The 16,553-nt window shown below is 42.2% G+C and overlaps 1 protein-coding gene across 1 annotated transcript in view; it reads right to left on the reverse strand.

The window, feature by feature from the left end:
- thsd7ba (thrombospondin, type I, domain containing 7Ba) overlaps positions 1–16,553 on the reverse strand; it is a 676,798-nt gene that overhangs the window by 469,873 nt on the left and 190,372 nt on the right. The window contains exon 7 of the mRNA XM_041200229.1: positions 3,336–3,527. Coding sequence (XP_041056163.1) covers positions 3,336–3,527 — 192 coding nt within the window. The remainder of the gene's footprint in view (positions 1–3,335; positions 3,528–16,553) is intronic.

The following is a 16,553-nucleotide window of genomic DNA, read 5'->3' on the forward strand; positions in this document are numbered from 1 at the left end:
CTGTTCTATTTAAATCATATAACCCTTATCCAATCAGGTAACATAAGAACTACTGTTGTCTTCAAAGGACTGACACTGCAGATAATTGCAAACAATGGCAGGCTTCAGAGCCTTAGCAGATGTTACAGTATTGTAATTACTTGCAAGTACAAAAATAGCCTAACTACTATATCAACCAACAGTTGAGTTAGAAAGAGCTATGAGCTGTGACAGAATTGCAGGTTCACATGATGTTTGTTCTGATGGTTTATAATTTTAGCTGAGGCCCTTGGTTGCAATTTGTTCCAACCTAACTGTTCATCTTATTTTATAGTTGCAGGGTATAGGGACAGAGGTTATTGATGAACTAGAAACACTGAATAAAATAGATTTTAAGTAAAATAGGAGCTGAAGCCATACTCTGCTGTATGAATAAAAATGACCTTCAGTTCAGAACATTCAAACAGAAAGCAAGGGGAAATGGACAAACAGTTATATAACTATCGATTGATAATATTTCTATGGTAACATGTGTAATCAATAATAAATATAAATACATGTAATATGTGTATGTATATAGATGATTGACATGGAACTTAAATAAAATGCAATGGCCAGATTTTAGCTTACTGCTGCAATTTGAGTCTTGTGTTTTCTTCCAAAAAGCACTTTGAAATTCTCCTGAGGAACAGCATAGAAATTTAAGGAGTATGTCACATTCTCGGCATGACACATTAGGAAAGATATGAAGGCATCAGAGACAGTACAGAAAAAATTACAAAAATAGTTCCAGGGATGAGGAACTTCAAATGCGTAGATAGATTGGAGAGGTTGGGACTGTTTTCCTTGGGGAAGAGAGGGTTGAGAGGAGATTGGATAGAGGTGTATAAAATCATGAGCGGTCTGGACAGAGTAGATGGGGGTTAACGACTTCCATTAGTGGTAAGATTGAAAACATGAGGGCACAGATTTAAGGTAATTGGTGAAAGAATCAATGGAAGCATGAGGGAAAACCTTTTCACACAACAACTGGTTATGATCTGGAACTCACTGCCTGATGGTGTGGAGAAGGCAGGTTCAATCGAAGCATTTAAAAGGGAATTGAATTATTATCTGAAATGGAAGAATGTGCAGGGCTACAGGAAGAATGCCAAGGGGTGGCACTAGGTAAATTGCTCCTTCAGAAAGCCAGTGCAGACATGACGGGTCGAATAGTCTTTTTCTATGGGTAACCATTCTGTGATTATGTGCCTTGACACATATTGATTTTCTATAGTCAAATGTTCGATGTTAAATATAGTGATGCTCGCTGTTCCACACAATTAACCACAATTTTCGTGTTCCTCAGATCGTAGGTATCAGATCTTAACTGGCAAAAAACTATCAGAGAGAGAGCTCACACCAGGCAATGTTATTCATTATTAAGAAAGTATTGTATTCAGGTATTTCCAATTTACAATAAGCTCCTGAAAATAAAAATGCAGTCTATATACACTACAGAAAATGCTGAAAGATCCTGGGTCATATTTTTTCTCCCTATGGAGGCAGAATATGGAGTCAGCAAATCAGAAATCTTGAAGTTTTTGACTGCAAAAATGGATCTCCACTTACTTCCTGACTCAGCACTATTTTTAGGCCTTTTTGAGGGTTATGACCTGTATATACCTCTTCTGAGGTCAGGGCCGCCATTGCCAACCCCATAGAAAATTTGAAATTCCTCTCCCCTGCTATTTTCATGCGCTGGTGCAGGTTTTGTAAACACTAAAAACAAAAGCAGCTTCATTGGAGTGTGAAACCACTAAGTGAAGGTTTCTGAGGAGTCGAGAACCGTCTGACAGTTAAATGTTAAATGTTTTAATGATGTCAAACATCACTATTAGGTGCTGTATTATAATATAGATGAGTTTTAACTGCAGTGATTCATCACAGGACTCTGCCCTGAAAAACTAAATTGACCATTGTATTGACCAGCATTGTTAGTGTTGGGATGCATTGGAGTAGCTTTCCCATTGGAGAAAGTGCCATAATGTATTCAAAACTAGAAAAAATGTCCTGGGAAAATCTGTATCATGTTTTGGACTGTGATCTGAATGTCAGGAGATCTTAAGCTTTGTAAAAATTTGCCCTGCTGTTAAACATGAAGAAAAAATCTAACACCTGCTCCATTCCATTGATTGAGAGGCAGTCTGCTTTGAAATGGAAATGAAACACAATCTTCAGCTTTAAAAGAGGATGTCCAATTTTTTCAGTTTCAGTAGAGTCCATTGTTTAGATTTCCCAGGGTTTGTTATTACAGCTGAGCCAATTATGAAAGCTCGTTGAGTTTCAAAAGCTCCAGAACCACTTATCTCAGCAAGGAGCCATGTTCACATTTTGATTAATAGTTTTAAGAGGTTATTAAAGGATTATGTGTCTTCACTATGGTAGGTGTATGTGTGTTTGTTTTTACAACTGGTTGACCACGAGGTGATTTACAATTTTTGAATGGCTTTTACTATTGGAATTTTTTTTCAGTATGAAGTGTCTTTGAATGGCAGCTCTATTAGGTTTTGAAGTTTTTTTTATAATGTCCATTTCAGAGATCCCCTGACCATACTGGATACTAGATTAGCACAGGGAAATGGAGGGGTATGAGGGGGCATGTGTTGACATGGGGGATCTGAGGGGCACGGAGGGAGCATGGAGGGAGAATGCAGTATATGAAGGATAATGGAGGGGACTTGGGGTAATATGGAGGATATAAGGGAGCATAGAGGGGGAATGGGGGTGGGTGGGGGATGAGGAGTGAGATTCAGGTGCATAAGAACAATGTTGGGAGCTGGGCTGCTGTCCCCGAGAACTGAAACAGCCTTCCAACCAACTTGCCTCGCCACATGCATTCCTCGAGCACTGCATTGCAGCTCTCAAAACGGAAGCCCTCCACACCCAGATCCCTCGGAGATGAAAATATGGCGAGAATGTGGTTCGACAATGTGCTCAGATTTCGGAAGCTATAAAGGGCCCTGATTCATGTTTCCCCAGCCCAAGACAAAAAATTCAGGCCATGAATCTGTTTAAATTCTTTTAATAATATGAAGAGCTTATTTAAACAGTATTTTCTACAGATAGATCCTTCCTATTTTAAATTGCCTGCAAATGCTTCATAAATAGAACTGTAGTCACAATCACTTTCTTATTGGCTACTATCAATAAAAGCAGCTTGGGTGATTTTTAAGGTAATATCACAGTTTTTGATGTAACTATCCTTTACAGATGGGCAACAATGAACCTTTAATGTCACACTTATAATTTGATTCTATTCACAGTGAGAGGCATTCTTGGAAAGTTGCTAATGTTCTGAACAGAGACATTCTTACCTTCTCCAGCTAATGCTATAATGGATCTGGTTCTGCTTTGCCTGCCCTCTGCATTTTTGCTAGAACATGAGCGTGAACAAACTGACCACTCTGACCATTCACTTAGAACACAGTCAGTTGGACAGGACAGCTCGCATATACCATGGCTGGAAAGATGTGACTCTCCACATAGTTCATCTAATGTTACCTCCCCTGCAAAACACAAAAAGGAGAATCATTCTTAATGTTTTTGTTAATTTGGTGTAGAAATATAGGAACAGGAAATAATTATTCTGCCCCTCGAGTCTGTTCTGCCATTCAATTCAATCATGGCTGCTCTACACTTACCTGCTTTCATTTCACATCCCTTAATGCTTTTGTACAACAATAATCTATTGATATCAGTCTTGAAAACCACATCTGATCCAGCACAGAAATCCTTTTTGGAGTGAAATTTGCAGATTTCCTTTACCTTATATGTGGAAAGGTGCTTGATAATTTCAATTCCAATTGGTACAGCGAAAATTTTACTACAATACAGTCCTATTCTGGATTTACCAATTGCAGGAAATCATTTCTCTTATCAACCCCATTAAATCACTAATCATTTTAAATACCTTGATTAGATCACTGTTCAGTCTTCAAAATTAAAGGGATTACAACACAATCTTATGCAACTTGCCTTCATAGTTTATTCCTTTAAGACCCTGTACCATTCTATTGAAACAATGCCATACCCCTTGCAAGGTCAATAAATCTTTCCTGAGGTTTGGTACCCAACCTTGAATGTAGTTGTTCAGATGGAATTCAAACAACACAAATATCACTTCTCCCCTTAAAATAACATGCAGATATACAAGGATAATAATTAACATAGCAAATGTTTAATAATACATTGAGAACCATATGACTGTTACTACAATAGTTTAATTTCATTTATCACCGAGCTTCAAAAAAAAAGTTTTTAAGGACAAGAATGCCACCAACTTAATACCCCATCTCATAAATAGCAACAAGATGAATGGTCAGTTAATTTGTTTCTGAAGCAGGAATGTTGGTAAGGACACTTTAGAGTAATGTCTACTACTTCAAGAAGTGCCTTGAGATAGTTAGCGTTCACGTGAACAGTGTAGACATGCCCTCAGTTTAACATCTCATTTGAAGAACAGCAGTGTTGTCAATACAACAATACCACTGTGCTGTCCTAGAATATTAACCCTGTTGAGACACTGAAGTTCTGATGTAGAGCTTGAACCCACAAGTTTTTGATCTAAAGGCGAGAGTGATATCAACTGAGCCAAGCTAGTACACCAGTGTTAGCTAAATATTTTACAGAAACAGTGGAAAAGGGGTATATGTGTTTTAATCGCTTATACCAATAGAAATTAAATGCATTGTCCATAACTTCCGCGCTCCCCAGTACCCCAAAGATGTCCTGGGGAATCCCTCTGGGAAGTTCTCAGGTAAAGGTTTGCACAGCAATTGTCCAGAAGTGCTTATTTCCTCTGGACAATTGCGCTGCGCTGGGAACCATCTGAAAATGTGATTTAGATTGCAAACTTTGAATGGTTCCACCAGAATTATACCAATAGTTATCCAGAAAAAGTTAGAAGAATTAAAACCTTTTCTAACTTCTTGGTAACTATTACAAAGACCCAGACTGACCCCACGTGACTCCCCCACACCCCCGTCTCCTCAACCCACAGGACTCCCCCTATCCCCCCCGACCCCCAATAACCCAACCTCCCCACCGACTTCAGCACCTCCCCCCCACCCCAACAATGGATCACCACCCCCACTCCCAACCTCGGATTCCGACCCAACCTCCCGACATTGAACCCCGAACCTCATCACCTCCAGGGCCCCCCTGACCTCCAGATCCCCCACCTACCCTAAGGACTCCCGACCTCCACCCCACCTCCTCACCCGACCTCTGAACCCCTCCAATCTCTGCCCCACACCCCCCACCCGAACTCAGGACCCCCACCCCCACCCCACTGATCCCCCGATCTCGGACCCTCCGGCCCCCAGACTGCCTCGACCTTGGAGTACCAACTCTAGCCTCCGGACAACCCTGACCTCAGACCCCGCCCACCCGATCTCGGATCTTTGACCTTCCTGACCTCAGGCGCCCTTCCCAACCTCGGACCCCCCCCCCCCGCCCCCCGACCTCGGACCCGCTCCCCCGCCCCGACTTCCGGCTCAGCCCTACCTGATATCCGGAATCACCAAATCTCAGACCCTCTGACATCCAGACCACTCCCACCTCAGACCCGCACCCCAATCACAGATCCCGGAACCCCCTTGGACCCACCTGACCACAGACCCCTCCCGCAACCTCAATCTCCCCACCAACCTCCAGACCCCGCCCTCTGACCCCAGAGCACCCCTCCCCCCCCTCCGATCTCCGAACCCCCCCTCAATCTCAGACCTCCCCCTGATGTCTGGACCCCCTTGTTATGACAACTACAGTGGGTAAAGGCTGATTTGTTTAAATCCAAGTGGGAAACTTGAACAATTATCATAACCTATATTTTCAATTGGTACAGAAACAAAAATTGCTGGAAAAACTCAGCAGCTCTGACAGCATTTGTGGAGAGAAATGTTTCAAGTTCATATGACTCTTCTTCAGAACGGCTTTTCAATTGGTATGTTGGAGCTCTGAATTCAGGAATAAATCCACCAAGCCTCAAAGGGTTTTTATATAAAACTAAATTAAACATTTATTAATTTAACAACAAATTAAACACATACACATGTCTACAAATTACCATCATAATAACTCTTAAACAAATCCTCAAATTAATCACTCCCAGGTAAATCTTCACCAAAGGCATCAATAACCCATAGACTTTAAACAGACACCTGGCAAAGCACATTTGACCTTACAAATTCAAAATGAGGTCCCTTACAATTTGGTTCCTTTGCAGACATAGTTGTAGGCTTACAGGCTGGTTAGATTTTAAAAACCTCTGACTTATACACATAAACTCCTTTCTCTTTTACCTAGCTTCCCCTTTGAATGTAAATTTTCCATTGCATTACTAGGTTTTTTTAATTTTACCTCTCCCAACAATTATCCATTCATTCCACCAATTTAATTAGTAATATAAACACATTGCTTGGCATCTCCCAGCTAGGTGCAAGATTTTACTCATTCTTTTGAATGGCTTATTCAACAAATCCAAGTTTACACTTAACCTTTTAATGTCCTTACTTTTATCTAATTAACATCTCAAAACTACTATACATCAATGCACCCAGACTAGCTGGCTTTAAGACACACACAGAGGACAACATTTCCCCACCAACCCCCCCTACCTAACCCCCAGGCAGGGGGTGATGTGCAGGATCGGGTTGCCAATCGGCATCCCCAGTTGGGGGGGCGCCCTGCCATTTTATGTGGGCAGGCCAATTAAGGCTACATTGCTGAATATAAAATATTATATTTGTGGCAATGGTAACCAAGCTCTTTCTCTGAGGCACTCTGCCTGGGTTATGCTTGACCTCCACTATGGCCTGTAGCTTTCTGACTCTTAACTTTGGAATGCAGGAGTCGTTACCTCAGTACCACTTACCCAGTATAGAGCCAGATTTTGTGCTCCATGTGGGATTCCCCAATCAGTTAGGAATTCTTGCCTGCATTAAAAACTCCTGACTGAAGTGCTGTAACTTACTCCCTGGGAGAAAAGGTGGGGCTTGTTGCTTTGCTGAAGGGTCTATTAGTTCCATTAGCAGAGTCGGAAGTGGGCATTGACAGAAACCATCAAGTCCTATTGTTCTTGGTGCCAGACAGTCTCCAGGTAATTTCCTTCTGCATCAACAACTGTGGAGAGAGTCAGGGATGACTGACAGAGTGAACAAGACATAACCAAATTTGCCAGAAATGCTTGGTCTGTTTAGAGTCCTCCATTTAATATTTTTCATACAAAATATTTCAAAGAACAACATCATTAAAATGGTGTATAATTAAGATATTTAGAATTAAGGCTGAGTTAGAAGGTTTGAAGTCGCACGTAGTTTTCTTTATCCCCAAACAATATTTCATGATAGCAGTACCTCTTTATAATTTAACAATGATCTATTTAAATTCCACAGCAGCATAAATATAGACTTAGTGTTCAATTAGACATGAGTGGTTTTTTTTTCAAGCAGCCTATTCCTAACCCTTGGAGAAGAAAACATCAGCTTTTCCAAGTAGAATTATTTTAATGCTGGCATTAATCTTTTCCAATGAATACCTATGGGAAAATCCAGACTGTTGTTATTAAACTAGTCGCTGGGGAGTGAGAGAAAAGCCTGATGTGATTTTCACTGATTTCCCTTCACACTGGGTGGACCCTGCCTCTCTCTCTAACAGCACAGCTAAAGTCAGAAACTCATCACATCAGAAGCCATGGGCATAAAACCACATCCTACCAGGTTTGACAGTGCACCACACAGCCCAAGTTAAAAGACGACACAAAGTGTGGATGAAAAAGAAAGTACCAGGAACAAAAGGAGAGACAGAGCAGATAATCTTCCGAACAAGAGAAATAATTCAGAATCTGATTCAAAGGAAAAAGAAAAGCGTATTTTACAGCACAGAAGCAACATTAACTTAAAATGCTGAATGGCAAGTGAGAGTAGAGTGTTGTTAGAACTAAAGGAATGAGTATTCATTGAGAGATTGGAAAAGCTGTTGTAATTTAAAAGCAAGAAAAGCAATTATTGATGTTAAAAATGCTTTGCTATGAAAGAATAAAATGAAAATATACATTTCCCAGTTAGGCTGAGAATGGCAAGCCTATCTGAACACATAATCAATGGGTCAGTGAAGATTATTGAGCATAGTGATATCTCTGCTCATGGTGAGTAAAGGCATCAAGTGTATCAGATGAGGCTGACTGTAAATTATTGGTAATGAGTTATTCAATTGGTCTCACTAGAAAGGATAGTTTTCCCATGTCCCAAACAGTCACAACATATCCTTGATATGAAGACTTCTATCAGACATTTGTGTCAACAGCGTCACACTTGGGTCAAGTCTGCAAAATTCCATACACAAAACGTTTTACAAGACGTTCAGAGAAATAAGCAACTTGAAGTTTGGCATTGCTGTCAATGCCGGTAAGTTTAAATTCTGTCAACCATGAAGCTTAAAAATGTTCTTTTGAATTGGGAGCACACAGTGGATCTGTTACTAAGTGAGGGTAATCTTTGTAATCAGCTCTTCTCAGAGCCTACCTGTAGAATCTAGGAAAAATTATTCATCTGAATTGAAGAGTTGAAACATTTTTGAACACTGCAAGGGATGTACCATATGCAAAGAGTTAAGGTGCACAGTGTTTAGTCATCTCATCAATTTAGTGATGGATATGGAAAATCAAAGCTAATTCTTAGAGAATAATCAGCTGATTAAGAATACAAAAATAAAATACTGCAGAGCTGAAAATCTGAAATATAATCAGAAAATGCTGGAAATACTCAGCAATTCTAGTGGCATCTGTGGAGAGAAAAATAAAGTTAGCATTTCAGGTCAATGAGCTTTTGTCAGAACAGGGAAAACTTAGAGTTGTAACAGGCTTTAAGTTGGTACAGTAAGTAAGTAGTCTTCCTAACAGCACTGTGGATGTACCTACGTCACTTCGGCTGCAACAGTTCAAGAAGGCAGCTCACCACCACCTTCTCAAGGGTAATTATGAATAGCCAATAAATGCTGGCCTTGCCAGCGACACCCACAGGTAGGGGCAGGAAAAAGGGGGCAGGAAGGAAAGAATTGGGGAGGTTTATGATAGAGCAGATGAGATCAATTGACAAAAGGGGTGATGGTGCGAGGCCTAAGGGCATGGTAATAGGACAAGTAAAGAAATACAAAATGGGTCTAGAGGAGGTGTAAGTGGGATTACCAAAGCTTCCAAAACAAATAGGAGCAGTGATTATAATCTGTAATTGTTGAACTCAATGTTGAGCTCTGAACTCCCTAATTGAAAGATGAGGTTCTGTCATTCGAGCTTCCACCTAGCTTCACTAGAATAGAGTAGGAAGCTGAGGACAGAGAGATCAGAGTAGGAATGGAGCCAAGAATCAAATGACGGGCAACTGGAAGCTCAGGTTCACTCTTGCGAACTCTGAACAGAGGTGGTCTGCAAATCACCCAATCTGTGTCAAATCCTCCAAAAGTAGAGGAGACCAAATTTTGAGCAATGAATATATTATGCTAAACAGAAAGAATCACAAGCAACTTGCTGTTTCACTTGGAAGGGTTGTTTGGATGGTGAGAAAGGAGGAGGGAAAAGAACGGCTGTTGCATCTCCTGCACCGACAGTTAAAGGTGCCTTGGGAAGAGGAGATGGTATTGGGGAGGGTGATTGAGAAGTAGACTAGGATGTCGCAGAGGGAATAGCTCCTTTGGAATGCTGAACGGGGAGGGGAGAGGAAGATGTGTTTATTGTTGATGTCACACTTGAAATGGAGGAGATGGTGGAGGATTATCCATTGAATACAGAAGCTGGTGAGGTGGAAGTTGAGGAAAAAGGGAGCCAACTGTGGTCTTAACAGTGAGGAGAAGGGGTGAGAGCAGAAATGTGGGAAGTGGAATGGACAAGTTTGCGAGCACTGTCAACAGAGGAGGGGAATCCTCGCTGAGAAAAACAACATATCAGGAGTACTGGTATGGAAGGTAGCATTGTCAGAACAGATCCAATGTAGAAGGGGAAACTTGGAGAATGAAATAGAGTCCGTACAGGAAGCAGGGTGGAAGAAAATGTTGTCAAAGTAGCTGTGATAGTCAGCAGGCATTTGTGGCGGACATTGGTCAACAATCTAACAACCTATTCCCAGAAGCGGAGTTAGGGAATTTGAGGAAGGGAAGGGAAAAGTGGGAGATGTACCATGTGAGAGTGAGGGAAGGGTGGAAATTGGAAAAAAAAAAGTTGGTGAAAGTTTCCAGTCCAGGGCACGAGCAGGAAAACACATTGATCCAGTGATCAATCTACTGAAAAAAGAGGTGGGGGAGAAGGTCTGAGTAGGACTAGAACAAAGATTGTCCACAATGTACACAAAAAGACAGGAATATCTAGGAACCATACAGGTTCCTTTACGACTTCTTTTATTTTGAGGAAATGAGTGGAGTTAGAGGAAAGATTGGTTAGTGTAAGAACAAGGTCAGCAGATGGAGGCATATGGTGATGGATTGGTTGTGCCATTATTCAAGGGAGAACTGAAGGACCCTCAGGCTGTCCTGGTTGGGATATAGAGGGATTGAATGTCCATAACAAAAAGGAGCCAGTTAGTGAAAGGAAATTGGAAATGGTATCGGAAGATTCGCAGACGTAGGTGGGAAGAGATTGGACATGGAGAAAAAATATAGAGTCAAGCTGGGAAGGAATCAGTTTCGTGAAACAAGCATGACTCTGAGGACAGAATCGTCCCAGATTTACAGAAAGTGCAGTAGCGGGAAGGAGAGAAGTCGTTTAACTCACCGGCCGCATTGGTGGGTTTTTACACCATATCATCCCATTCCTGCCTCATTATTATGCAGCTACAGGAAACACACCGCCTTGCTGGCAGTCAGACAGCATCTGATTTGCCCGCCACATCGTTACCTCGCCGCTTCCTCATGCAGGGCGCCATATTTAAACTGCAGCTACGTGCACGCTTCTCAATGCTTGCAGCTCAAGAGGGCACCGGTGAAAACATGGCCTCAAAAGCCAAGAAGCGTGCAGCCCTCCCGATTCAGTGACGCATCCCTGGGACGCCTTCTAGACACCATGGAGGCACACTGCGATGTCCGCTACCCCTACTCTAGCCGCATGAAGCCCATCAGTCGCACCACTCCGGCTTGGGAGGCGGTGGACAAGGTGGTGCCAATGCTGCACAGAAGAGGTCTGCCAACCAGTGCAGAAAATGGATGAATGATCTCATCTGTACCACCAGGGTTAGGCCACCATTTTATCACTCTAAACTCATGCATTCACTGGCATCTCACTCACTGCCAGCTCAAGAGACATCACTACTCACTCTCTCACACATACCCTCACATCTCCACCTGGCTTCATTTCCTCTGGAGACAGTCTTCTTAACCCTCAACCATCAACTGGCCACTTGCACAGTATGTGTCCCCACACACACCCTGGGATACCCCCTTCCCCAGTAGAGGCCTCACCCTGTAGGCTCTTCCCTTGCCTGAGGCCACTTCTTCCCCTTCCCCAAGCAAACCCTACCCCTGCAACCATTGAAAAGCCACCCCTGCCTTATGGCTTGTCAGGTCGTTACAGACCTGCCTGTGAGCCCCTCTAAAAGTGATGTGGCGCTGCCTGCGAAACCTAGCGCTGATTACCGTGAGTGCTGCCCAAAGCAAGGTAGGTAAACAAACCTCAAGGTCCCGAGTGAAGTGCAGCTCACCAGGTGCATGTTGCTTATGTATAGTTGTGAAATATGTCAGGACATAATCACACTGACACACCCGGATGATCCAGTATGGAGGGTGATTCCAGTGAGCTGGGTTTATAATGAGATGCTAAGTTGTCTGATGTCTTTATTCATTCCAGGCAACAGACTTCAATTGGATTTCAGCCAGGCCTTGATTAAAACAGAACACTTTTAATGATAATCAAGGCTCAGGCTGAAGTGTCTTAAGTGTTTGAGAAAGATTGTACTGTTTGCTGCTCTGCTGCAGGGTTTAAAACCCATTACAAGATTCTAATTAAATAATACAAATTGATTACAAATTTTGAGGACTGTTGCTCTTAAAAGGACAATGGGGCACAGGCTAACACCAAATAAATGAGATGTTGCTTAACTTCAGTATCTAAATTTTACCTCATTAATGATTTTTATTCTTATAAAACAAACAGAAATATAATGTTTTGATATCTATGTACACGTCATAAAACAGATTTCAGCATTTCATTTTTGATAGCTAAATTGATCTGTTAAAATAAATTAACATAGAACGATGAGATAAATTGGCTGAATGGCCTCCTTCATCTCTATTTATCTTAGTACACAATCAATAGATGTTCTATAATTGAAACTTAATTATAAAATTACAAGCTGTTAAGTAAGTTTACACAATTTCTTTTTTCCCTTTCTCTGTAAGAAATGTGTTCTCCCCACTCAATTGTCAGGACAATACAACTTGCAGATATCTTCACATGCAGCTCATGTATGAGTCCACCAAGAGGAACACTTGAGTTATGTAGGGAAGGAAACTGTTTTTTTCTTTCTTTCGCCAGATGATCACAATAAAGCTGACAGTATTCATATACTCAAGGCACACCAAGTACAAGCACCAGTTGAGATTGGCATTCAAAAAGGTCTCCCAACTTTTAATGATCACAACTTGCATTTACATAGCACCCTTTAACATAGAAAGTGCACTAAGGTGGCACCGAGGAGACGTAGACAACAAGCATTTGTAAAATTGGGAGAAAGGCTGAGTTAAGGACACTTTGAGAAGTGAAGAAAGAAGTAGGAGGATGCAGGAGATCTGGAAGCTCCAAAGAGTAGGGATTGAGTAGCAGTAAACTCTGCTATTAATAGTAAAACAGAGGTGGAACAAGGTGCTCATTGGACCAGAGTCAATGCTCTGAAGAGCACACGCTTGGACATCAGATTTTAGAACTGGAGTGGAGACCTGTTCCAGGAAAGACATTGCAGAACTAACAGTCATTGTGTTACTCCACATCGAACTAATCTTCTTGTTACAATCTCTCCCAAAAAGTGTACTCAGTGAATAATACCTTATCTCATTTTCTACTGATAGATTCTTTTTTGTCAAATTAAATGAACTTAATCCAACATGTCGAATAATCATGATGAACTAGGTATCTAGTACATGTATGGGTCTTTCAGCTTCATCAAATTATTCTAACCACAAACAGGCATATGAATAATTAGTGCATTGCATACAAGGGTCTGCATAATCTTTAGCTGCAAATTCAGTAATATAAGCTTACTGCTTCATTAATAAGGGGGATGTGAACTTGTCCACTTTGGCAGGAAAAATAGCAAAGCAGAATATTATTTAAATGGAGAGAGATTACAGCATGCTGTAGTACAGAGGGATCTGGGTGACCTTGTACATGAAGCACACAAATTAGCATGCAGGTGCAGTAAGTAATTTGGAAGGCGAATTGAATGTTGCCCTTTATTGCAAGGGAGATGGAGTATAAAAGGAGGGAAGTCTTGCTACAGCTGTACAGGGCCTTGGTGAAACCAGACCTGGAGTTCTGTGTACAGTTTTAGTTTTCTTACTTAAGGAGGGATATGCAATTGTAATCAATTGGAAGCAGTTCAGAGAAGGTTAACTGAGCTAATTCTGGAGATGAAAGGGTTGTCTTATTAGGAAAGGTTGAGCAGTTGGGCCTATACTCACTAAGGTTTACGAGAATGAGAGGTGACCTTAGTGAAACATAAAGTTCTTAGCTAGCTTGACAGAGTAAATGCTGAGAGGATGTTTCCCCTCATGGGGGAATCTAGAACTAGGGGGTACAGTTTAAAAATAAGAGGTCCCCCATTTCAGATGGTGATGGGGAGGAATTTCTTCTCTCAGTAGGTCGCTTGTGTTTGGAATTCTATTCCTAAGAGAGCAGTACAGGCTGAATCATTGAAAATATTCAAGGCTGAGTGCGGCAGATTTTTGATCTATAAGGAAGTCAAGGTTTATTGGGGGCAGGTTGGAAAGTGCAGCTAAGGCCACAAAAAAAATCAGTCATGATCTTGTTGAGTGGTGCTCAGGTTTGATAGGCTGAATGGCTTACTCCTGCTTCTATTTCTTATGTTCTTATGATGTTATTGCGTTTGTTCAAATGTTGGCAGAAATCTATATTCTATCCTTGTTCCAGTCCTACTCAAGCACACTCCCACGACACTTTTTTGGTTACATCAATGACTGTTTCAGTGCCCCTTTATGCTCTTGTCTGAACCTGGAAAGACTTATCGATTTTGCTTCCAATTTCCACCCTTCCATCACCTCCACATGGCCCATCTCCGACACTTCCCCTCCCTTCCTTGACCTATCTGTCTCCATGTCTGGCGACTGACTATCTACTAATATTCATTACAAGCCCACCAACTCTCACAGCTACCTCAACTACAGCTCCTCACACCCTGCTTCCTGTAAAGGCTCCATCCCATTTTTCCAGTTCCTCTGCTTCCTTCTCATTTCTATTGTTGATGCTACCTTCCAAAACGACGCCCCTGACATGTCTTCCTTTTTCCATAACCAAGGGATCCCCCCATTGTGGTTGACAGGGTCCATGTCCTGCACCTCTGTCCTCATACCTTCCTCTCCCTCCCAGAACCATGATAGGGTCCCCCTTGACCTCACTTTTCATCCCATCAGCCCCTGCATTCAAAGGATCATCCTCCACCTTTTCCACCAACTCCAGCATGATGCCACCACCAAACACATTTTCCCTTCATCCTCCGTCAGCATTCCGTAGAAACCATTCCCTCCGTGACATCCAGGTCCACTCCTCCATCACCCCCAACTCATCCTCCCCTTCCTACAGCACCTTCCCAGGCAACCGCAGAAGGTGCAACATCTGCCCCTTTACCTCCCCCCTCCTCACCGACCAAGGCCCCAAACACTCCTTTCAGGTGAAGCAGTGCTTCACCTGCACCTCCCTCAATTTAGTCTACTGTATTCGCTGCTCCCAATGCAGACTCCTCTGCGCTGGGAAGACCAAACGCAGACTGGGTAATCACTTTGCGGAACAATTCCTGTCTCGCTCAGTCCACAAGTATGACCCAGACTTTCCTGTTGCATGCCATTTCAACATATCATCATGCTCTCATACCCACATGTCTGGCCTTGGCCTGCTGCAATGTTCTAGTGAAGCCCAATACAAACTGGACAAACAGCACCTCATCTTCCACATAGGCACTTTACAGCTTTCTGAACTTAACAGTGAGTTCAACAACTTCGGACCATGAACATTCTCTTCTATCTTTACCCTTTTTAACCCAATTGTCATTTTAAAACTTTTTTTATTTCTTTCGCCAATACCACTACACACCCTGGCCCCCTAACAGAGACATCTGTCACTTATTCTTATGTTTTGCTTTCACCTTGTTCTGCTATTAACACATTCTGCTACCTTACCTTTTTTCACAATCAGCAACTTCTTTAGTCTTTAACGCTACCATTAACATTCCCTTTGTCCTGTGCCCATGATATCTTGGTCAAATTTCTCCTTAGCTCCCAACTATCCTTGACCTTCTATTTTGCTCCACCTGCTCCACCCCCTCTTAAATAGTATAAAATCCATCAAATTTCTACTCATTAGCTCTGAAGAGTCATATGGCCTCAAAACGTTAACTCTCTTTCTCTCTCCACAGATGCCGCCAGAATTGCTGAGTTTTCCCAGCACTTTCTGTTTTTATTTCAGACTTCCAGCATCCGCAGTATTTTGCTTTTTTCTTTATTGTATTCCTGGATTCTGTCAAATGTTCTAATAATTGCAGACCCACTGATATCAACAATGTAACTAATGCTAAAATTAGATTTGAAATAATAACCAGTATCTTGAGAGACAAATTGTTTGTGTGTCGCCATATCAACAAAACCTATTTTCAGATGGCATTGTGCCGGAGTGGTACATTAAATGCAACAGCCATAAAGGATATTGCTTAAAACACAAGGGCCCTGATATTTACCACGAGGGGCAACTTTTTGCAGCTCAGAAACCTGGAAATATAGGGAATGACAGGACCTCATTTGAATTTTTCATCCATTTCCCACCCAGCAACTGGTCAGATTGAAAGCTTGGGCTGTTGTGGGCTCCAGCAATAGGCCAGCCAGGTACAGAGAGAAAGAGGAGTGAGACAGGAATTGTTCAGTGGTGGTAGGTTGGGGTGCTAGGGAGAAAGAAATCACGCAGGAAAAGATCACGGGAGAAAAAGATGGCAGGGAAAGAGATCATGGGGATGGCGATCGTGGGGAATGGAGATCACCAGGGAGAGAGATCGTAGAGGGTAGAGATTGCAGGGAACAGAGATCACGCAGATTGGGGATCACGAGAATGGAGATCGGGGGATACATGGTGGTTAGAGATGGTGGAGTATAGAGTTCATGGGGAATCGAGATTACGTGGACTGGAGACCTTGGGGGATAGAGATTGTAAGGATTGTAGGGGACTCTGAAGAAGAGTCATAAGGGCTCGAAGTGTTAACTCTGTTTCTCTCTCCACAGATGCTGCCAGAGCTGCAATCATAGGAGATTGAGATCACAGAGAGAATAGACCACCTGGG

This window comes from Carcharodon carcharias, chromosome 12, assembly GCF_017639515.1.
Source record: "Carcharodon carcharias isolate sCarCar2 chromosome 12, sCarCar2.pri, whole genome shotgun sequence".
Classification (NCBI taxonomy): domain Eukaryota; kingdom Metazoa; phylum Chordata; class Chondrichthyes; order Lamniformes; family Lamnidae; genus Carcharodon; species Carcharodon carcharias.